Here is a 22800-nt window from a genome sequence, read left to right as displayed (position 1 = left end):
TGCAGGACGACAGAGCTGGCAGACAGCAGGCTGTTACCGCTGCAGACGGATGGCGGTGGAATGCCTCCACCGATGGCTGCAAGGAGGGAAAGGGCCCTTAAAACCACTGCGGCCCTTGCCTGAAGGTTCGCAGCCTCTCCTGTGCTTCTTCCAGGCTTGGGAGAACACTTTCTCTGAACTATGAAGCTCTGGAAAGGGGGAGTGAGAGCCCCATTTTGGCGGCTGCGGGGCGTTTCAGCGTTCCGGGCCGCTTCAGGAGGCGGACCCTGAATCTCTTCAGGATCGCCCGCTCCCGAGGCGACCCAAGGCGGGCTGGGAACGGGACTACATCTCCCGTCATCCCGTCGGGCGCCGCCGCCATCTCGGCACCAACCGCCGGGCCGGGCCGGGCCGGCGTGCCCGTATTCCTGCCTCCCACTCTGTTCTTCGAGCCCCGCCGCGTTCCCCACTGCCCGCCATGAGCTGGGACGGCGCCGGCGAGGAAGTCCGGCTCCTCCTGGACCTGTGAGTGCTGCCCCGACACGCTCCCGCCTGCCCGCCCTGCGAGGGGGGCCAGGGAGGGGCCAGGGCTCGCATGCTGTGGCGGCGGTGGCGGAGCGGGTGCAGAGTGCGGGTGCTGGCAGAGCTCGGCAGCGTTCAGGAGCTGCAGGAGAGGCGGCAGGGCTTGTGAGAGGTGCCTCTTTGGGAGGAGCTACAGGGCAGGTGACAGGGGTGACGAGGTTTGGCAGGGAGGTAACAGGGTGATCCTTGACGGATCCGGCTGTGGAGGGACGGCTGAGGAGCCCTGGCTTCACCTGGCCCCAGAAAATCCAGTGAATGGTGTTTTGCTCTGAGTTTTTCTCCATGTTGATACCGAAATTGGCTAGAAAACAAATTTTCTGACACGATTTGAAGTATTAGAAAACAGGCATTCTTTGTTGCAAAGCTGGGCACATCTGGAGGATTTTTCCTCTAAGCGGGTACGTCGTGACACTACAAGATGTTTATTGCATAGTGCTCATACGTATTCTTTAAAGCGTACTTCCTGGCTAATACATACATCTCACTTTCCTGGAACGAATTTGCATGCATCCACGTCTTACTGGAAGTCATTTTGTAGTCCTAGAGGGTCATCTGAAGGGGTCTCTGGTGGTCCTCAAGTGCCCCCAATGTTGCAAAGGGTGATTTTGCCTTGAACGTCTCTTAGGGCATGTGCTGTTACTTCTTGTTACATAACTTCGGCACAAAAGCCACTATCCACTGGTTTCAGCTACATTTAGCATCCTGTGTGGCTACTTTTTTATTCTGTTTTCTGATTTAGTAGTTAGTCTTTAAGCTCTGTCTTGCAACTCTAAGGGGAACTGAAAATTTCTATTCTCTGCATTATCTGTCAATGTCAAATTCCTTTGTGTTCGGGAGGAAGTTAGAAACAGCACTACAGGAATACTACAGGAATAAAATATTTAATTTCAAAGATAGAAGAAAAATATCTAGCAAAGAGTTAGATTGTTATTCATACCTTAAAGCACTGAAGACAAGATTATAGTTGCCATGGTGTAGCCAGTAAGTGTTTTAAAGTTTCCTGTAAAGTAGAATTACTTGAAATAAAGGTGAAAATCTATATAATTTAAATGATTGTTTTAACTGCAAATCAGTATTGTACTATGAGAATATCAACCAGCTTTTTTAAAATAACGTGATTAATCTTAATAGCCATTCGAGCTAAATTTAATATGCCATGGTAAGAGACAGCTGGCATAGCTCACATTGATTTCCACGTGTCTGTGTTGGGTTTCGAGTATTTTCTGCACATTTGAACTAAGTCGTTGGTTTAGATTTAGAGGCCCCTTTTACAGGTGCATTAGTGAGACAAGTCCCTGCTTTCTGCTCATCATGTTGCACAGATCCTGCCTGTGAGCAGGTTCACATTTGTGGTCTTCAGAGATGATAATAAATGGTGTATTTATTATCTTTGATAAGATTGGGGTTTTTTACAGGTAAACAACTATTCTTAATTTCTGCAGTCAAGTAAAGGAATGTTGTATATAGATAAGCTGTTTAATCTCAAAACAAAGAATGTGGAAAGTGTAACCTATACGTACTGAGACAGAGCTTGGTACAGGCTTCTCTGTTGGTCAGTCAACCAAGTTCATCCAACAGTCACTGAGGTTCCATAAAGGCATGGAATTCTTGCACATCTCTGCAGGAATGAGTTAAAGGTGATCCTGGTGTGTGCTTGGGTATATAAGGGTCTCTGCAGGCAAGGCCTGGGTTTAACTGCCCAGGTTCTGTTTGAAATGTCTCCTCCATACAGTGTCCTCTGCAGTGACCTGCTAGAGGTGTTCTTCCTACACTGTACGAACTTCAGTGGGTTTTTTTTAATGTGCTACCATGCTGGAAATCTTGGTTCTTTCCTGCCTTAAGTCTCTGTTAACCTTCAGATTATAAAACATTGATATTTTGACCTCTTTAAAGTTTTTATTTGGTGTGAGTTTGATTTCCTGCAGTTTGGTGGCATTCTGATGCCAGACAAGGTTTTGTTGCAAAACCAGTTGCCTGTAGGGACTCCAGAGCTGTGGTTGTATTGATTTATTAAATCTAGATATTGACCTAATATTGGTACCCACCTATGATGGACACAAGACTCTCTAACAGTTTAAAGTTAGAAAGCATATGTTTAATTCGACTCTGGGCAGCTGCGTGGGGTAGCCCCCTAAAATACACTACAAAGTTACAAGCAATTCTAGAGTCTATTTATTTATAAACAAAAGTTGAAAATATTTACATATTCATAACACTAACACGTCCTATGGTAATTAGCTTAAAAGGCTATTAAGCATGCTTAGTTTGCTCCCTGAATTGGGTCAGTGGTCCTTTTTATGGGGAGGGGACATAAAAAGAGGAAGTAAGGTGAGTCTTCCTCATTCTGAGCTTTCAACCCCTTACATAGATGACAATACAAATGAACTCTGGGAGAACTCCAATTTTCTCTCTCAGTGACTTTTGAATGGGTTTCCAGATGTAAAAGATTTGCAATTGTCTGTGTTCCTTTAGATCTGTTGATCAGTTTCTACATTTCTCATTACAAACACAGCTAAACAAACATAAAAATGTCAAGCAATTAGTTATTTAAATCCAGGATAACCATCTCAAATCCAGCTTCTTTTAACTAACTACTTACTCTTAATTATTTCCAGCAAAGCCTATCTTTCTGTCTGTCTGCTCCAATTAATTCCAGCAAATCTATCTTTAGCTAAAATCTTAACTTTTCTAAAATCTGTGTCTCAGCATGCCAAATTTAATTTGACATTTCTCCAGGCTGCTGCTGCCCCCTGCACTCAGCCACTTGTCCTGGCAGTGTTGTTTCTGTGTCCTCAGAGTTTTAGTCAAGGGGAATTTTCATTCAGATCAGATGCTGAACAGCTCTCACTGCAACTGCGAATTTCAGAGACAACTTGAGGAAGGCACAGAAAATAATGGTTGATTTTTGTCTTCAGCTGCTATGGGAACAGTTTCACAGAAGGATCAGCTTGACCCCAAAGGGCAACAGCTGAATCAGTGGTAACACTGAACAGCTGAAACTGATACGGTCTGAGAGGACCATAGCTGGATGCAGAAGATGACAATTAATGGCTTGATTGTTCTAGTTCCTACTATGTAATGCCTCTTTTTGATGTACTGTAACTTTCCTTTATTTCAGATGCCTTCAGTGTTTGACAAAGAACCTTTCCAGATACTCTGCAGATATTAAGTCATTGCCACCCAATATAAAGGATAAACTGATTAAATTAATGAGTAGGCAAGGGCAAATAACTGATGCAAATATCAGTGAGGTAAGAATCCATTCAAAACTATACTGCCTATTTTGAGAGGGGAAAATAGCCTCTCTTGCATACTGGTATATATATATATATATATAGAGGATATCAGCAGCTTGTTAGAATTCTGTTGGTAGAATTCTATTGACATTAAGCACACAATCTGCATATAATTTATTTAAATTTTGGTTCCTTGAAATACAATGATGGCAGAGCTAGAAATCTATAGTTCAAGTTCTCCCATCCCTTTTGCACACTGATGTGTGTTAATGCTTCAATATCACACCAGTTAATGACATTTCTTCAGCTGTAGATTCAGGGCACGTCTGTTTTGCTGTCTGTTTACTGTTATCTTGTTCAGCCTCAAATGGAGGCATGAGAATTGAGGGAAGCTAAAGGTTGGCCCTGGTGAAGCAGAAAATTAATGACTCCCTGTACATTCCTGCTTTGACCTGTAACTTAAGAGACAAATATTAACATTTTCTCAGGGTCATCATGGTAGAGCCAATACTAGAAGCAGAAGCACTGTGGAAAACTTACAAACAAAACGATTTAGCTTTAGATAAAATTATTTTGTGCTTAGGCAAAGTAAGTCTTTGAGTAAAAATCAAATTCTTATTAATTTATCTTATTTTGGAAAAATTGACTGGACAAAATCTGGTTGAGGCTAGCTTTTCAATAAGGAATAATTTCAGAACATCCTAAGAGATTATATAATTAAAGCCATGTGATTGTATGTGTATAAATGCGCAAAATCTGTTAGGATATTTTTAGTCTGGAAATAAATTAGAGACCTTAATTTACAGGCTTTTCTGCTGTCTCTTTCTAAAGTCTCCTCTGTATTTGTCTTCATTCACCAGTTGATCAGTACCTTCTCTTGGAGTCTATTTTCCATGTGATTCTGGGAAATTCTGCTCTGTTTTTTTTTTCCTGTGTTTTTCCTTTCTCTGTTCCTGCAGTTTCCTGCAATTCTATCCTTAGCCGTCATAATTTTCCTTGGACATATTATAGCTTAGCTTTCTTTGCTAGCAGTTTCCCCTTTGTTTTTATATATGTACTTCATGTCTTTTCTCTGTTTTTCAGAGTTTTTTTAAAATAATTTTGCTTGAAGTTAAATTTCAGTTGAAATTCTGTTAATCTGAACTTTCGTGTAAACTTCTATTTAATCTCTTACCTCCCTATTCTTTTTCAAATTTGTGTTACCATGCATCTTTTCCCCCCTTACTCTGCTTTTTGCTTGGAGCAGCCATCCACATGTATGCCAAACTCCTTATTCTAAATGCCTTTTACCATAAAGTTTGATAAAGCCATTCAGCATGTGTCCACAGAATATAAGCCTGTGTTTTTAAATGTCTTTTTTTGTGTGCTGCATCCAGACAACCCTTTGTCTATCTAAAAATCTTGTGTATTTGCAAAAGAGCCAGTTTTCCATGTAGTATCTTTGTTGTACCTTGTTAGAGTGAACAACAGGAGGATTAGGCCTTTAACAAGCCTGTCAGTTTTGCTGTTACCTTTGCTAGTTTATGGAAATTTATGTTCTATCCCTGGGAGTTAAGGGAGGGAGTGACAAGTTAAATGGACTATATGGCTATTGTTACTAAAATCTGAGGCCTTCTACTGCTTTGGGTCTAGCTTTCATAAATGTTCTCTTGGGAAAGATTTCACAAAAATTCCAATCTGGGTCTTGGGGGAATGAAAGATTACATTTAGAGGATTTAGTACCTCTTCATGCTATGGTAATGAGAGTGCTTGTTTATGAGGAAAAGAGTGTGTGTGGGTGAGAAAAATACTTTGGGGGAAAATACCTTCCAAATATCACTCTTACCTTTTGAGCAGGATGAAGTTTTGATCACAGTCAGTATTATTTTACACTGCAGATTTCTGCCCCCCAGAGCTGTGCTAGCAGGTGTGAGGGCATTGTCCTGGGTACACAAGCAAGTGATCCTCCAAGATTGTATTTCCATTGTTTAAGTAGCAGTATTAATGTTTTCCTACTCTGTATGTCACAGAAACAGTTCATGCTGTCAGGAGCTGAACTGTTGCACATATAGACCAGATTTTCTTTCATTTTTAGTTCCTAGGACTGGTAACCCCACCCTCTATTGCAAACTTCTATATGATGTTTAATATTGCAAGTATTTTCTATAAAAATGCACATGTTTGATGGCATAGCAGAGTTTGACTGAAATAGTGGGTTTTCATTACAGGTATTGCACCCTGCTGTGGAGTCTCTGGACCTCCGAGACTGTGATATTTCAGATAATGCATTATTGCAGCTTTATAACTGCAAGCAGCTGAAAAAAATCAACTTAAATTCTTGCAAGGAGAACAGATTTGGAATTACTTCAGAAGGTGTGTTATCTGTGCACAGATAACTGGGATCTTATTTCTGGCTTATTTTTCTTGTTAGATTGGAATAAATTGCAAAGAAAATATCTAGGTTAAATATTGCTTAAAAAAATCCCCAATGCCACTCCGGTACTAATTAAAAATCTTTCCAGTGGTGTAAATTTCAGGCCTAGAGCACTAATTATCTTAGGACAGAGCTATCAAGTTACTCTCCTGTTAGATTTTTGGTAAAACCGTGCTATGCTCAACGTGTTTTCCATTTTATCTAAATTATTCCTTCCTCAAAACTTGTTCCAGAGCCTTTGGACTCAGCATGGTGGTTATGTTAAAGAATGAATAACTCTTTCAAGTGTTGTTTCTTTGGCAGGGGTCATAGCACTGGCCTTATCCTGTCCTTACCTGCGTGAAGCGTCTTTCAAGAGGTGCTGTGATATAACTGACAGTGGAGTTCTGGCTCTTGCACTCAACTGCCAATTCCTACAAATAGTGAACCTGGGCAGCTGCTCAGGCATCATGGATGCATCTCTGCAGGCACTAGGAGAAAACTGCAAATTTCTTCACAGTGTAGACTTCTCATCCACTCAGGTAGCTACGGTGGCAATTGGCCCATTGACTTTTGTTTGTTTCCTTTTGGATTGTCATGGAAAAGTTCGAAGGGGATCATTTTAATTCTACTCTTGACAAGATTTAGGACTGCAGTTTACTTTTAATTTCTGCCTCTTAAGGAAAAGGAAAGGTATATTTTGCTTATTGGTGACTGGAAAAATACACATTTTGGTAGAGCATGTATGGTGAACTAAAGATAAACTTTTGTTAGAATCTAGGGGGGTTTTCTTAGTATATTTATTTAGTGCAGTCATTTTCTTTAAGTTGTAAAGTAATCCAAAATGTTCCATTTAAAGAAAGTAGAATCTTGGACAGATTATTGCCTGCTTCATCAGTTAGAACAAACTGATGCAGGTTATAATCTAGGATGTCAAACAATACAAGCCCCTAGTAGAAGTAAACACTCCATAATTAAATGATATTCTAGAAGTGATTGTGCTTGTCAGAGTTAGGTTACAGAGTCAACACTGAAAGAATGGCATTTTAAATGTCAGAAATGGCAGGGAAGAGGATTTAACAACAGAGTTTAGCATGAGAACGGGGAGACGAACTGCAATAACAATCCTGTAACATGTTTCATAATTACAGTGAGATAATGAAGCGAGGGAAAGGTTTTTTGCAGTAAGTGTAGTTTTCAGTTGACAGTGATGGTGAGTAATTATGTTGAATATGAGTCCAGTCCAGCATTGACAATGAAATGTCAGTTCTGGAAATCATGTAGGAGGTTCTTATTTTAGATGCTATTCTTCTTTTGATTTTTCCACAAGTAGGGTGTCAATAGAGTCTTAATATTTCATTTGGTAATTTTTATTTATTACTATTTAACTCTCATTTTTCCAGACTTACTTCATTGGTTTTTTATTTCCTTTATTTCCCTGTGTATTTTTTAAATGAGGTAAAAGCTTCTTGAGTAACTACATGTTTACACTTTTTTTTTACTTTTCTGCTATGATTACTTTTTTTCCCCAAATTGGTCTAGGCAGAGCAGAAATACTTTTTAAACCTATAAATTAAAAGTGCTATGCTCTGACCATATTATGTACCCACAGTTAAATGAGACAAGGAACCTGCAGAAATAGCAGTTACAGAATTGGAAACATCCTTGCAGAAAGTCAGGCTGGCTCAGGTGGCAGGAAAATGAAACAATATTTAATAGAATGAAAAAAACCCACCCTGGATCGTTTTCTCTGCTAGTTTAGTTGGGAAGAAAATACTGTAGTGTTAAGTGTATTCACTGACTGCAGGGAGTGAATAAATTAATATGATTTTCACATCCAAATAGCTGTGTTTGAAAAAATTGAGCTTTAATCCATTGTGTTTTTTTCTTCAGGTAACAGATGATGGCGTTGTAGCACTAGTGAGTGGAACATGTTCAAAGAATTTAAAGGTAACTGACTTAACCTAATAACAAAGGGATGAACAAAAGAAAATACCTGCATTTTTAAATTATTATTTTAAAATTAAAATTATTTAAAATATTATTATCAACAGCATTGTATCTGAGGGAGAGTTTTACTGACTGACTTTCATTTCTGTCCTCTTTCAAGTTCGTTGCAGCTTATAAATTGGAAACACTTTCCAATAAGACAATGGGGTTTTTTTACTTTTACTCTATGATCTCCAAAATATATTTTACTAAATCCTAATTTTACTAGATTTGATGATCTTTTTTCTGCATTTCTTCTTATGTGTTATATTTATTGATAGGTAAGGTAATTTAGAGGAGGGGAAATAAGTTGGTAATAATCTATTTCTTTATTCTGCTTTTCATCTTAGCATGTACAAGAGGCATAGTTGTACACCTGCAGAGAAATGAAGAAAAGAGCAGGGTTTAGTCTAATCTTTAAGAAGTTCTTTAATTTCTTTTAGGAACCATGCAGATAAGTAGAAATACCAGAAACTTCAGCAGAGGCTATTTGGGAAAACACCAGAATTTAGTTTGGGTTCTGTTTTCCTGGACATCCAATTGGTAGGAGAATGTCATAGGCAAAGTGATGGGACTCAAACACTATGGAATCTCATTGAAGAGTTTACTCAGATGTCTTGAATGGTATGTGTGTATTGGGATAACTCAGCTTTATGTTTTTAGTTGAGACTCTTTACAGAAAAGCTGTCTTATCTTTCCTTAGGGTATTTTCCTGCTCTGTACTGGACCACATATGAGATCAATACACAGAGGTCATAATTCCTTCTGGTTGGGGATCTCTGACATGGGTTGGGCAAAGGAAAGCTTTGCCTCTGAAACTCTGGGTGCTCTAACAAGCTGTTGTCATTCCTGTTTTCCTAACAGGAAATCCACATGGAGCGCTGTGTGAATCTGACGGACATTGCTGTGGAAGCCGTCCTTACTTGTTGTCCCAAGATACACATTTTTCTGTTCCATGGATGCCCCCTGATAACAGGTAGGTGTAATCACAAGAAGGTAATTACTTGCTGATCATACCTTCTTGCTTTCTGAAAAGCACACTGTATGCCATAAGTAATCCCAAACAAATAATGAGTTACTGGGTAAAATCATCATCGCACACTGAGATTTTCAAAGCAAGGTGAGAGTTTTGCTTTGAAATGTGGCAGCAGCCTTCAGAGAGGGGAAATTTTTGTTTGTTTGGAAATCGTATTTTTTTCTCCTTCAGCATGCTGATGAAGACCCAAAGACTTCAGAAAAATATTAGCATCTTAAACCCCTGCTCCATTCCAAAAGTGTGGAACAGCATCCATTCAAGAAATAGTGGAATGGAGTAGGACAGCCTGTGGGTGTTAGCTTCTGTTTATTGGTGATGCTTTACAGTTAGGTGATTGGAGATACATCTGTAGTAATCCAAACACTCGTGGTTCTATCTGAAGTGTAATATTGTGATAGCAAAAGAAGCATAAATGCAGATATAGAATTCCTTTACTGTGTTGATACCTATTCCAAACACCACCTCTATATTCTGAATGAATAACAAGAAATTCCTTTGTCCTTTTTCAGATCGTTCCCGAGATGCTTTAGAGCAACTCATCATATCAAACAAAATCAAGCAACTAACATGGACTGTTTACTGATTATTTATCCTGTACATGTGAGTGTCAAGTTTACAGGTGGGAGAGCTCCTTCAGCCAACAAGGCCCTGGAGAACTAACTGGTGGCTCCTGTGCCACCAGGTTGCATCCCTCCTGCTTCCCACTGGAGGTCTCTGTTGCCATTCCAGTCCTTGCCTGTGAGGCTGGGCTTCCACATTATCTGTCCTTGGAGCCCTGTCTGTCTTTGCATTGATCATACTTCATTAAGAGGAAAGTTAAACTATAATTAATATTACAGAGCCGTTGCTCAGGCTTCACGAAGTGTTGGATTTGGCTGCTACTTAGTATCCTTTAGCAACTTAGCTACATGTACAAACCCAGTTTAGGTAAGTCTGCGTTCTGAGTTCTGTATTCTGGGATGGTACTTGCAACTGAAAGTACTGAGCCCAAATGTAACATTGGTACACAGAAATGTCTGTGAAGTTGGGAGTTTAATCTAACAAAAATCAACAGACATAACTGGTGAATGGAGATGGCATTAACAGCAATAAAAATGTGCTTTCAATAGTAACAAAGAATCTCCTTTCACCATATACTTTTGCTAGGTCTGGAATAAAAAATGTAGGTACCTTTCTTCTGATGTTACTGATGCTGCAAATTTCTGTTCTTACTTGCCATCAAATACTTGCTGGATTTTTACACATCCAAAGCTACAGCCTGTGAATGTGTAAACATAAACTTGCTTTGGAATTGTTATGGTGACTTTACAAATTTCACAGTAATAGCTATGACCAAGGAAAGGACTTTATATGTGGGCAAATATTTAATTTGCTCTGGCTTTTGCCTATGTTTCTACATAAAAATCCTTTTAGGGAACAAAACACTAGTACTCGTAAGCGTGAGTGAAATAGGACCAAATGTAGTGTCTGAGCACATAAATCTCAGGATGGTAGAGTATATGTTTTGCTGTATGCAGTTCGTTACATATCCAGTGGCTTCCAGAAGCTGAAAATATCAATAAATTTATTGTTCAGTTATATTAATATTAAAAAATAATTTTTGAACTGTAGAATGAGTTTATTATATGATGGAGCAGTGCTCTCATCACAGTTTTAAGATGTTCTTTGGCTTTCTTGAACCAGCATAACCTGTAGTGAGAATTCCATTCTTTCTGCATTAAGCTCCTTAATGCCAGCTATTTTAGCTTTGTAAGGACATGGAGCACACTGGGTTCATCCTCTGGATCTGGAAGTAGGAGGGTTTAGCCAGGGTGCTCTAGTATGGATTTGATGACATTTGGAAAACTAAAGAGTTTAGGCAACTGTAAGGAATATGTTTACTTTACTATTTAACTTTAGTCATAGCCACACCTAAGTGTTGCAGAAATAAACCAGTCATATTCATCTATTTAAAGTTCAGGTCTAATTGCATGGAAGGTATTTTTTGCTGCCAATATTAAAGCATTCTATGATGTCTGACAATAATCTTCGTTCTTCTGTTGATCGTATGGTTTATGAAAGTGCAAGTCTGTTTAGGAAAGTTGTTCAGGTGTAAGTAAAAGTGTATTTTTCTAAGACCAGCACCTAAATCCCTTACTCTTGTTGCATGGCTCAGCCCAGTGATGAATGTGTTCCTATGATCCCTGTGGGTGTAACTGCAGCAGTACAAACCATTGGTGCAAGGAGTTGATTTTACTGCAGTAGCCACAAGCATCTGACAGCTGTCAGTCTGTCACTGCAGCAAATCCTTGTTTCAGATAGAGGCCTAATAACCTAATCTACCACGTTTTATTTTCCTTTTTTTTTTTTTCTTTGTTTTTCTTCTTTTTTTTTTTTTTTTTGGTTTGGTTTGGTTTGGTTTTTTTTCCCTGAGGAGTAGTTTATTGTTGTGCCCTGTGGAATCCGTGGGATCAATCAGGGCCCATCATTCCTTTGAACTCTTGGACAATAAATCTGTGTTGCACTATTTTTGATATTGAATCATATAGCTGTTTAGGCAGCTCTGTGAAACAATACTACTGCTGACCTCAATGGCAAAGTCATCCTTTTTCTCTTTGTTAATATAACCTTGGATTTGTCAGGTTGAAGGCAAATGCAGCTTATACTGTGTCCTTAAGTGTGACTATAGATTTACAATCTTCCCCTCAGCCCCTTCTCAGTGTATAACTTAGTGGTACATCCTCGCCTGGTACTTAAAAAGCTGTACAGCACTGCAGTGGGGTAACACTGTATTTTTAGGGTTGAAAGTCTAATGTAAGTTATTTTAAATCCTTCACCCTTAGAGTTTTAGTCTGCCCTTAGGTGTTTAGTATTTGCATAACTCCACTCGAATGTTTTTTGGTTCACAGTAATTTTCAATAAATGTTTACATGCACTGGGTGAAGTGGGAGAAGAACCTCATGGATATGTTTACCGCTTTGTATTCTCTGTTGTTTGGGTATTATTGTTGTTGTGAGCCTTGCAGAACGTTCACATATTGTTCTGAAGATTAAAGTTTAAGTTGGCTGTTTGAATAGTTCTGAAAACTTGTTGAATTATAGAACGATGTATGTCTGACTGTGCTCCTAAACCTCCTACTTCATGAATACCATGGTTTTCTGAGTGAGCACCACATGCTTTTTTCATATTTGTAAGCTTCCACCACAGCACCTGGCAGTGGGAGAGGTGCACTGTGTTCTATGGTGCAGTTAGTAGCTCCTCATCACTGCTTGTTCAATAATTGACTGCTAAAGTTGACTCTTCCTGTAAGACTGCTCTGGAAGCATTGGTTTCTTCCTCAAATGACTACAGTTACAGCATCTTACCTGAGGATCAGATTTTTTTTACCATGTTTGGCAGATAAAACTGCTTCTTAGTTGGCAGATAAAATGAGAATGATTCTGGAATTTGTCCAGCATCTCCTCAAGAGAAGAGCAAAATAGCAATATCAGACTTTACTCCCTGTTTTTATTTAGTTGCCATCTGTCACAGAAGTAAAAACTTCTTCATCCCTCAGCAAATTCCTAAGGTGATAGGCTGCCTGATTTACCCTTGCAAGGGGTAATGTAAGGAATATAGATCATTTCGCCCTACTCTCAAGGGGATGAAGTTACCCCACAGCTGGTACTATTTATTCACTTTCCATTTATTAAAGCTTTTACACTGGCTGGCAGTCAAGAAGTAGAGTTTAGATTTGGTACAACTCCTACATAATCACTCTGGCAGTTTCAAGGGAGAGGAAATTTTTATTATAGGGGGAAAGGGGGAGATTCAAATTAGTTACTTTAACATTCAGAAGAGATACCCAGAAAGAGAGCAAGGCACTTCAAGTTGAGCATATTATGAGCTAATAATCTAGTGGAGAATTCTCTGGAGGACTGCAATAATTTCCTATATTTAGAAATTTTCTATAAATAAGCTGCAAAAGCCTATGGAAGCAGTGCAGTAGTCCTTCAGCCACAGCACTCTCCCCACAGCAGTATGCTGGACATCCAAAACATTTCACAGTAATGTCAGCAAGACACAAATATACATGGGAAACATCAAGCATGCAAACTCCTACACGTAAGTTGTCTGTAGATCTGCACTTCAGTGCAGGCCCCTTTGAACACAGTTTGCATGTAGCTTTTACCTCAAATTGAGCAAAAACCTCAATGAGTATGATTGAAATCAGTCCAGTGAAGGTACAGTAAGCTGCTTTACTTTAACAGATAATGTTCCCTGTTTAATTCCTGTATTCGTTTTATATACCTGCAGAAAGCCAACCAAGTGAGACAAAATCCCATAGAAAGGCAGGTTCAAGAGTCGTCTAAGCTGTTTGAGGGCTGATAGCTCCACACAATACTTGATGTTAGCCCGTAGTTTTCTTGTCTCGTATACTCAGGCAGGGAATATTCTATAACTTTGTGCAGCTCATTGCGAATGCTGTGGCTTAAAAACTGATGCCTGCCAGGGTCACCAATCAGCACTTCAGTCTGGTGAATCCTGATGCACTTCTGCAGCCAGTGATGCAGACCATCAGCAAGCTGTTCATCATAAAACATATCTCCTAGAACTATGAGGTCCCAGTTGCCAGCCTCTGAATTGATGATGTTCTTAATGGTGATGGGGAAGGGGTTCAGGTGGTTCAGTTCACAGTTCAAGATCATTGCCATTCCTGCAACTGAAGAAAAGTCATAGGAAAATTAAAATTACATTTCAGGGGTCTGCCAGTCAGCCCCCTTACATATTTCTGTGCCACACCTTTCAATTTTGTCTCTCAAATGTTGTTGTTCATCCTATCTAGGGGGGCTTCCACAGTTTTTATTATGAGTCAAAATCTAGCATGAAGTGATGAAATTTTATCCTCGTTACACAATGACACAGAGAATAAGTATTCCTAGAATGGATACCAATGGAAACCAATCATGGAATTGAAGTAGAATATAATAACTACCTTAATCTATGGATATACATCCTTCCTAACTAATGAGTAATTAAATTATGAATAAACTGTATTCATAAGTCAATTATGGAAAGACAAAGTCCAGAGAAAAAAGGCAAAATCTAGGCCCTGATGTACATGAAAGTACAGGAAAATACTATGGTCCTACAGAGAAGCCAACTTGCTGCTTGTGCTTGGAGTTCTCATCCAAACCAGCAGTGATGGTGTATGAGCAACACTTGACAGAAACTTTCCTGTTTGTTCTAAGGAGCTATACCTGGGCCAAGCTTCCAATACTGGCAAAACCCATTCTTCTTTTTAGCCTTTTTAGGATTCTGTTTGGGACTTGAATTTCTCCCAAATGGAGCGAAGAAAAGTCTGTGTTAAAGGTGCATTAAAAATTATTATCTTTACACAGAGATGAAAAGAAAAGTCTTACTAGGGTCAATGTCATTGGCAAGGACTTGGGATGCACCACTCATCACAGCAGCTATTGCTGTTGCCCCACATCCACTTCCAAGATCCAGAACTGATCGCCCTTTAACCACATGTGGATTATCTAAAATATACCTGAAAAAGAAAAGCTGTTAAAGCAGTGAACAAGATCATGCAAATTTCTCAGGTTTACATCTACACTGCATAAGAGTTTCTTGCCAAACATGTAATGAAGTGTGGTACCTAACACTATTCCACATGTGCAGTTGCCATGAAACTCCTTATTTGTGTCAGATGATATAAAAATCAAGAACCATAATTTTTCTGCTTTACTCCTTCCCCACCCACAATCAAAAATTCAGCCAAGTAAGCAACATTTATGTCAATCAGCTCCTTCTCTGACAGGTGAGCTTACCTGTTAAGTAGACATAAACTAGTAAGTAGACACTTTTAGGTAACATCAGAATGCATGAGAAATAGTAGAGTAAGGATTTGTAGAAATTAAAAGCAATCTGACTGAACAAACACGATATATTTACAGTGAATATGCTGCCCACCCATCAATCTGAAACACTGCTTATGCAACTGTTTGGAAGAAGGGAAATTTCTCCTCCTTCTTTTCCTGAGCCATGCAGATAGAGATGCAAATACTTTTGAGACTGCTTAGTGTTGTTCCAGAATAGCAATGAGAAAAAGAATAGAGCTGTGGTGAGCAGAAAGGGTATCTTCATCTAACTGACACCTGCCAAGAGAAATCCTGAAAAACCATTAGGCTGCAAGTGGAGAACTGACAGAAGGCAAGTAGCAGTTATTGTTAAATACTATGAATCATATTACAACCATTGTAGAGGGTTCAGAACTTGAACAGCTGCCTTGAAATTCAATTGGCTGCAAAGGAGAAAGCCCCGAGTGTCAGGGAGAAGCACTCTGGGTAAAATGAATTACTTCAAACTGCCATAATTTTACTACCAATTTCCATAGCTTCTTTTGAAGCAGAAACAAGAAAGGATTCTACATTTGTGTTATTTTCTGACAGGGAAAGTGATGGCTGACTCTTCACAGAGGGCTACAGGTAAACACAGCTTTTGCAGGGAGATTCCAGTGCAGATAATTAACAGAAATTTAAGACTGGTGTACACTGGGAACAGATGGATGAAAATGTCTGGACCTGGAAGCACCAGCAGGGATGGCACCAAGAGGCCTAGTAAGCTTGTCAAATGCAGGACATTTGTGTCGAGGCTCAGCAGCTCAGATGTTTAACAGCATTCCCCTAAGGCCATCACTCCCCTAAGGACAGCCCCTAGTTTACCATCAGGACCAAGGACAGGTGTGGGATCTCCACAGAAGTGCTGTGTTTCCCCTTTCTAGGGCCCCACTTGGATTTGCCATGACTTTGCATTAGTAATTTGTGTAAGGCATGATGTGGCCCTAATGGTGCCTTGTTTCCAGATAAATGATTACTGAGTTACTACTGCTGATTGTGGTGACTCAGGACAGCTGGATGCTGCTGTATCCCCTGGTACAGTGCACACAGTATCTCTGCTCTCCTGGGTTAACGAGGAATATTGGATTACACCAAGAGTAGCAGCTTGAAACAGGAGACTCCTGATGCTGTGAAAACACCAACTGTGAAAGGAGGACAGTTATGGAGGCAATCATGTTTTTGTGCTCCTTTTTACTCTTCAAAATCATGCAACTGATTTCTGACATTTCTTAATACATCAAACCAGTGCATAAACAGACAATAAAGTAATTAAATGCCAGATAATTATTATTGCTACCCAAATATCTGAACATACAAATCATATAATAACAAATGAAAAAATTAACTAATCTACTTTATATACCCCATGTTTAGGAGCACTCTAGTTCATCTACATGGTAGGCTAATCAACTCATAATTTAACAGTAAGACTCATCTTTTACCTGGTCAAAACTGCCTTCTTACTTATGCTTTCTTGCAGAAAAATATTAACGCCCCAATTCAGATTCTTCCCTTTCATCTATGTGGGGACTCTCTGACAGCTTGTTCTCTGCTGTAAAAATTAAGATTTTTTTTTCTGCTGTTTAAGTGATATATTTGATTTTACAAAATAAAAGAACTCGTAACTAGTTCTTGAGAATCAGGAGCATTAAAGACATTTTGACAGACAGCGGCCAAAATCAAAATGTGGCTTCTGATGTGACTAAAAGCCACAATGAGTTGTGGCAATAAGGCTGCTGAAATTCTAGATGAGGAGAGTGATTCAAGGTAACCAGCACTCCCAAGTGCATCAGCATTAAACTACTTTTTTCAACAGACCAGAGGCACATCCACACTCGTGTCTGTCTCCAAGAAAAAACCCACACACTTTGTGACAAAATAGCAATCTTCTTGTTGGGAGTAATAGAATTAAACACCTCACTAGGTTTGGGTGGCAACTGCACAGCCCTTCCACAGATCCAAATTCAGCCCCCTTGTCAGGACATGCATGGCCAGTGAATATAACAAATTTCTACTTAAAAGACACAAGTTATTTTACACAGCAGGTGCTGGAACTCGCTGCCAGTCAGCAGAGATTGGGACACTCCAGTATAAGCAGAGAGGAGGATGGATAATGCACCCATAATAGGCAAACAGACATCACGAGGAATTGCCACAAACAAAGCCAAGTCTGACATCCTAGGACACTGGACTTACTGGCTGTGGTGAATTGTGCCGCATACCTGGAAAGGGCTTGGCCTCCTGGCCAGTAAATTGCCCAGAAGGGGTCCCCATAAGGCCACAGGTCAGGTTTTTCTCTCCAGAATCTACAGCGAGGGGTGAGGAGGCGCAGACGGATCTCTGGTGTGAGATGCCCGCTGTTGGTGACCTCGGTGTTCTCCTCCAAAAACGCTCTCACCTCGGGGTCCAGAGACTTGCCTGTGCTCCAATGGCAGCAGCGCTCCCAGCACAGAGCGGGGCCTCCCCTCCTGCTTCTCCACACCTTGGCAAGGGTGTTCTGCCTGCCCCAGAGGAACAGCCGCTTCCAGCCACGGAAGGCCATGCTTCCCCAAGGACAACAGCCTTCCCCAGGACAGCTCGAAGCACAGCTTATCTGCAGTAAGTGAAGAGGCACAAAGCTTGAAACAAACTCATAGTATGTGGGTTTCATAGTGATGGATGACAATTCCAGAAAAGAGAAAAATGCTTCGTAATTGATGTTTTTTCAGTGACTTCAAGGCTTTGCACCACCAGGGACTTCAAGAAGAAGAGGTCCCTGTGTTCTTGTGCCTTTCCTCTGCCCAGTCTTAAGTCTGAAAGAAGTGGTATTTGAGCAAGAAGCTACTAAGAGACCCATTCACAAGAGTATTCTAAACTTACCCAGTGAGAAACAACAGTTAGTGGGACAGTGGATTGAGCTAAAAATTAAATGTGCAACCTTTTAACATCTCTCTCCCTCTGCCCTGAAGATATACAAACAGCAATCTACTCCCATTTAGGGTTCTTCCACTGAATCTTCAGATTTTGCGGGAAGACTCTGACATTGCAGGGCCTGTGGACATAGCAATGGTTATCAGTAGGCTGTTTGAAGAGACACCATTAATTACCAGTTTTATAATCGTGATGAATCTTTAATACAAAAGCATCTTTAATGATGAATCTTTAAAACAAAAGCAAGCAATTAAAGGATTTCCTCTCGCTCCCTAGACTTTATCAATCTGCCAGTTCAAAAATTGATTAAAATGAAAGAAAAAAAAACCCAACAAAACTAATCTTAACCAGAATAGTCCCAATTTGTTGCATTTCAGTCTGTATTTTAAAGGACTGGTTAGTCTTATGGTGCAATAGTCTCATGTGGATGCTGTCAGCTGCAGAAGAAAGCAGACCTCCAACCCTGCAGCCCACTCTGACAAACTATATAAACATACTCCAAGCTGTCTGAAGAGAGAAACTGAATCCAACACATTTAAATTAAGTTTTTAAAAGGTGATACATTCAGACTGGATGGCCTCACACCACTCAAGGTGTAAGTACACTTCACAGAAGCAGTGAAGGAGAACAGAGGATTAGCATGTCAGAGTTTAGATTCATTTAAGAATCAAGAGAATGGGGAGTAGAGAGGCACATCACTGCATTGAGAGGCAAAGGAAGAGCCTCTCAGCACTTCATCACCAAAATTTCCTCACCCACCTTCTCTTGCAGACCCTGGGCCTTTCCTATGCTGATCCTGTGAGTACACTAGCAAGAAGTGGCCTGAAGGGAGAGGAAATGTTTTCCAGCCTTCCTGCTTAGATCTCCTTCACCCATCCATTAGTATTTCCATATCCTTTTTCCTTCCTCACCTTGCTCTCTAATTTCTTTTCAATAACTCAGACTTCCTTGCTTCAGGGCACAGTTTTTGAACCTCCCCTGAAACTGACAACCTGGGAAGCATTTCAGGCCTATGCTTCCACAAGAGCAAGACTTCAAGCACAAACAAACAAGAAACTGAAGTCATTGTTTTGCAATTGTTTTCTCTCTCCTGAAGTGGTTTTCAGAAACCAGCAGAATGATGCATGAAGAAAAATAACTTTCATCCCAGCCCGACAATTTTTCACAAGAGAAGAATCACAGACTTCTCCATCTAATAGCTGTGCAGGTTGTCCTTAAAATTAGACAAAGGGAGAACGGGAAGGATATGACAATGAAACAGTCTTACCACTTTGCAATTCATTAGTTTCTCTTTATTTGTGTGTATCTTAAGAAAAAAAATTCATACATGTTTAGCAGTATTTTTGTTGTGTGCCTGACTCTGCTTTAAGAACTGGCTTTAGTTTCATCACTTACTAAAACGTTAAGCTGTAAATTCACACTTTGCTATTTAGGCTGATACTCCCACTAAATCTCTGTTTAAATCATTGGCTAGAGGCTTTATGTTTCTATTACAAATAAATACACACAATCAAACATTTTTCATTTTTCCATACTGGAGAATGCCATTCAGCAGAGTCCATGTAATTAATGAATGCAATTAGCAGATGCCTTCCTTCTTGAAGGCAGAGCTCTGTAATCTTCATCTGTCTAAGGGAAGCATGATGTTAACTGCAATCAATTGGAGAGATAAATCTTGTCAGCAAATGCTGTATACTGGCTTTTCTCCACGAATTGCTGCAAATTAGCAGGGCTGGGATTCTGTAGCTTTTATTTGCCTGTCAAGATGGTTACTCTCCTGAAATTAATCATTGGTGCAGAAACACCTGCCAAGAGCTCAGCGCTCAAGATGCCAAACTGAGCTTAAGTGCTTAGTGAGGGAAGGCATCAGGATGGACATCCCTGTGTTTGACACTCCTGGCCCATCCATCTTACAGGGAATAAAACCAGGAGGAATAGCAGAATGGATATCCCCGCATTTGACACTACTGGCCTTCCTCTCTTACGATAAACCAGTGGGCAAGTAAAACTTGGACAAGAAGACAAAACGTAGCAAAACGCATAAGAAAAACCTCACCTCCCCCCAAAAAGCACCCCGAACCCCCAAACCAAACCCCAATTTATATGCAATTTAAGCTTTTTTTTTTTTTTTTTTTTTTTTTTTTTTTTTTTTTTTTTTTCAAGGCAGCAAGAGCCGTCCAAAGCCCAACCACCCCTCCGCACCCTCCCCGGGGGATGCCAGCCCTACCCACTCGCGCCCCTGCAAAGGGAGGCGAACGCGGCCGGGGCCGCCCCGCCGCCATGGCCGCTCGCCTGCCGCTGAGCTCCCGCGGCAAAGCGGCCGCGGGCCTTGGGAGCACGGGCAGCTCCCAGCCAGGCCTGGGCACAGCCGGGCCGGCTTCCCGGAGCCCCGGCTCGCACGTACCTGCTGCCGCCGCCGCCGCGCTCCCGGGGCCGGGCCGGGCCGCGCTCCCGCCCGCCCGCCCGCCTTAAAGCGGCAGCGGCGGCAGCGCCGCACAGGCCTGCCTGCAGCTCGGCCGGCTCTCCTTCCCACCCTGCGGCCGCTCCGATCCCGACCCCGGAACGGTGCCCTGGGCCGGCTCCGCTCCTAGTGCGTTTGAAAGGCTTTCCTGAAAGACGTGCGGCAATGTGAACTGGCCCTGTGTTTAAAAACGTCGATAAAAATCCACGCGGAAAAAGGAGTGATAACACACGTCCCAGTTAAACAGCAGGGAAAATGAAGGGCTTTTTTCCCCCTTTGCACACCAGAACCAGGGCGCTGTCAATCCGGTGTGGCCTAGGGAAAGCTTTCCAGCCTCTTGGAGACAGCAGCAGCTACCGCAGGCAGCGGTCACCGAGAGAGCGCCCAGCCCCGGCTCTGCCCCTCGGGCAAACGGCGCCTCTGTCTTCTCCTCTGCATGTTCCCCTTCCACGGGCTCCATCCCTCCCGTTCATGCTTCTGCTTCTCCAAAGATCCCTTCGTTTCTCTCCCCAGACTCTCTCCGGCGTGGGCAGGAGGGAGGGAGCTTCCCTCACAGCACCGTGTTGTTGCTGTCCCTCAGGAGGGCACAGCTCAGTGGCAGGTAAGACACACCCACACCTACAAACACTGGTGTTTCCTCCTAGGCCTCGAAGTGGCCACATTTTCACATGGCAGAGACCGTGACAGGTGTGGGACAAGGAACCAAACCCACCTGCATCCCCTCCAATTCCCCGGTTTCTGAGCTTCACACAGAGATCCTGTCAAATGGGCTCACCTCCCTCTGACACTCCTGCGACTCGCCAACAGCTCCCACCTAGTCTCTGCCCCATCTTCAGTCCCATCTGCTGGGATTTAGGGAAAATGAGCAGCTTCTAACAAGAGTGACAAATGTGGGGTTCTCTATCTTCCTGGTGGGACAAAGCGTGCCAAGTTTCTCATGCTGCGTTTTTAAAAGGTTCTTGTGCATCACTCGAGGTGATGATTCTGCAGCACTTGGGGTGCCAGGGGCTTAAACCTGGCCATTCCTGAGCCCATGCCCAGGTCTGCCCAAATCTCTGAGGTTACGAGGCCATCTAGTGATCTGTGAGCTTGTTACAATTAAAATGTACTCTCCAGGGTGGGAAAGCTGCTTGTAAACTAGGATCTCTTCTTTAAATGCAGATGGTCCACAGTCTCCTGAGAGAAGGTGACCCCTGGATGCTGAGCTGCAGAGTGACCAGGACCCAGACAGAAGCTGTGTCCTCCTGCCACACGAAGGAGCCCAGAATCCACAGACATGTTAAACTACAGGGATACTTGCATGCCTTTTACTCTTCTGAAGCAGGACCCACACTCAGTCTTTTTAGAAATAATCCCTCAGATTGTATAAACGTGGACCTTTGTGGTTTAAGCCCAAGGAAGGACATTATTTCTTGGAGCCCCTAGGGGAACTGTGAAGTTTCAAAGGTCTTTCAGCAGCTCTTGCTGGTCCTCTCCAAGAAGGGAGATATTGAAAACACTTACCGCACCCAAAATTGAAAATAAAACATGCAATATTTTGTGAAATTAAAATTGTGAATAAAACATGGGGGGTTGTGGCCTCTAGATACTCACCACCATGCTAGGAATAAAGAACTTGGTAACGTTATCAACATCAGCTCAGGATGCCGTGTAAGATATGGCACCAGGATGCTGACAGGTACAGCTCTACCCTGCACATTTTATTTTATGCCTAACATGGTTCTCACGGAAGCTTTTATGCTTATATCACCAGCCTCCTTGATTGATATTTTAACAAGTATCTTCTCTGATCTAGTTTTTCTGAACTCCTGATATATGATTTTACATAGTAGCTATGTGAACCTCAGTGAAGTCACTGCTGTCTAAATACAGACCAAGATCACACTTAAAAAGGCAGTTAAAAAGGATAGAATCATAAAACCACAGAGTGGTTTAAAGAGCACCTAGTTCCAGCCTCTCAAAGAAGTTGTCTGGCTGCTCCCAGCTGAGAGATTTCTTAGATGAAAAAGGAGGGGTAAAGTCTTTGCTTCCCAGTAACAGTGGCAGGGATGTTAGAAACAGAATTTTTTCTCATTTAATGATAAATAATTTGTTGTGATTGTACAGATTCTTAGCATGACATAAGAAAGCCCCAATACCAGTGAAAGTTGCCATACCTTTTGCAAGAGTCTAGGTGTACCCTTTCAGGATAAGCTTTGTGCTGATTATTTCAACCAAGTATCAAAGCCTGTCATCCATGAGAAAAAGAGTTTAATTTCCAAAGGCTTTTTGCTTTAGATGGCGACATCTTAAGAATTTCAGGTATAATTTCTGGTGTCCTGTACAAACTACCAGAAGTATGCTGGAATTTGCTC

The 22800-nt window shown here is 41.3% G+C and overlaps 2 protein-coding genes across 4 annotated transcripts; one reads left to right on the top strand and one right to left on the bottom strand.

Annotated features, from left to right (window-relative positions):
- Positions 1–343: 343 nt before the first annotated feature.
- On the top strand, positions 344–11897 carry AMN1 (antagonist of mitotic exit network 1 homolog). Of its 2 annotated transcripts, none has more exons than XM_014877048.2 (7): positions 344–504; positions 3680–3812; positions 6005–6149; positions 6514–6731; positions 8083–8139; positions 9043–9154; positions 9724–11897. In XM_014877048.2, exons 1-7 carry the CDS (start codon positions 458–460, stop codon positions 9795–9797), a joined length of 786 nt encoding a protein of 261 aa, XP_014732534.1. In that variant the 5' UTR covers positions 344–457; the 3' UTR covers positions 9798–11897. The 2 variants fall into 2 exon arrangements, with proteins under 2 accessions (XP_014732534.1, XP_088021570.1); XM_088165444.1 differs by having other exon boundaries at positions 365–959.
- A 960-nt stretch (positions 11898–12857) lies between these two features.
- Positions 12858–20425, bottom strand: ETFBKMT (electron transfer flavoprotein subunit beta lysine methyltransferase). Of its 2 annotated transcripts, XM_088165443.1 has the most exons (4): positions 20390–20425; positions 17298–17668; positions 14596–14726; positions 12858–13895 (listed from the first exon to the last, which is right to left on the bottom strand). In XM_088165443.1, exons 2-4 carry the CDS (start codon positions 17615–17617, stop codon positions 13531–13533), a joined length of 816 nt encoding a protein of 271 aa, XP_088021569.1. In that variant the 5' UTR covers positions 17618–17668; positions 20390–20425; the 3' UTR covers positions 12858–13530. The 2 variants fall into 2 exon arrangements, with proteins under 2 accessions (XP_088021569.1, XP_014732526.1); XM_014877040.2 differs by lacking the exon at positions 20390–20425 and having other exon boundaries at positions 17298–20080.
- Between the last annotated feature and the right edge of the window lie 2375 nt (positions 20426–22800).

The sequence above is a fragment of the Sturnus vulgaris genome, chromosome 5 (genome assembly GCF_052056855.1).
Source record: "Sturnus vulgaris isolate bStuVul1 chromosome 5, bStuVul1.hap1, whole genome shotgun sequence".
Taxonomy (NCBI): domain Eukaryota; kingdom Metazoa; phylum Chordata; class Aves; order Passeriformes; family Sturnidae; genus Sturnus; species Sturnus vulgaris.
Note: the sequence above shows the minus strand (reverse complement) of the source record. Positions and strands in the feature narration are given on the sequence as shown.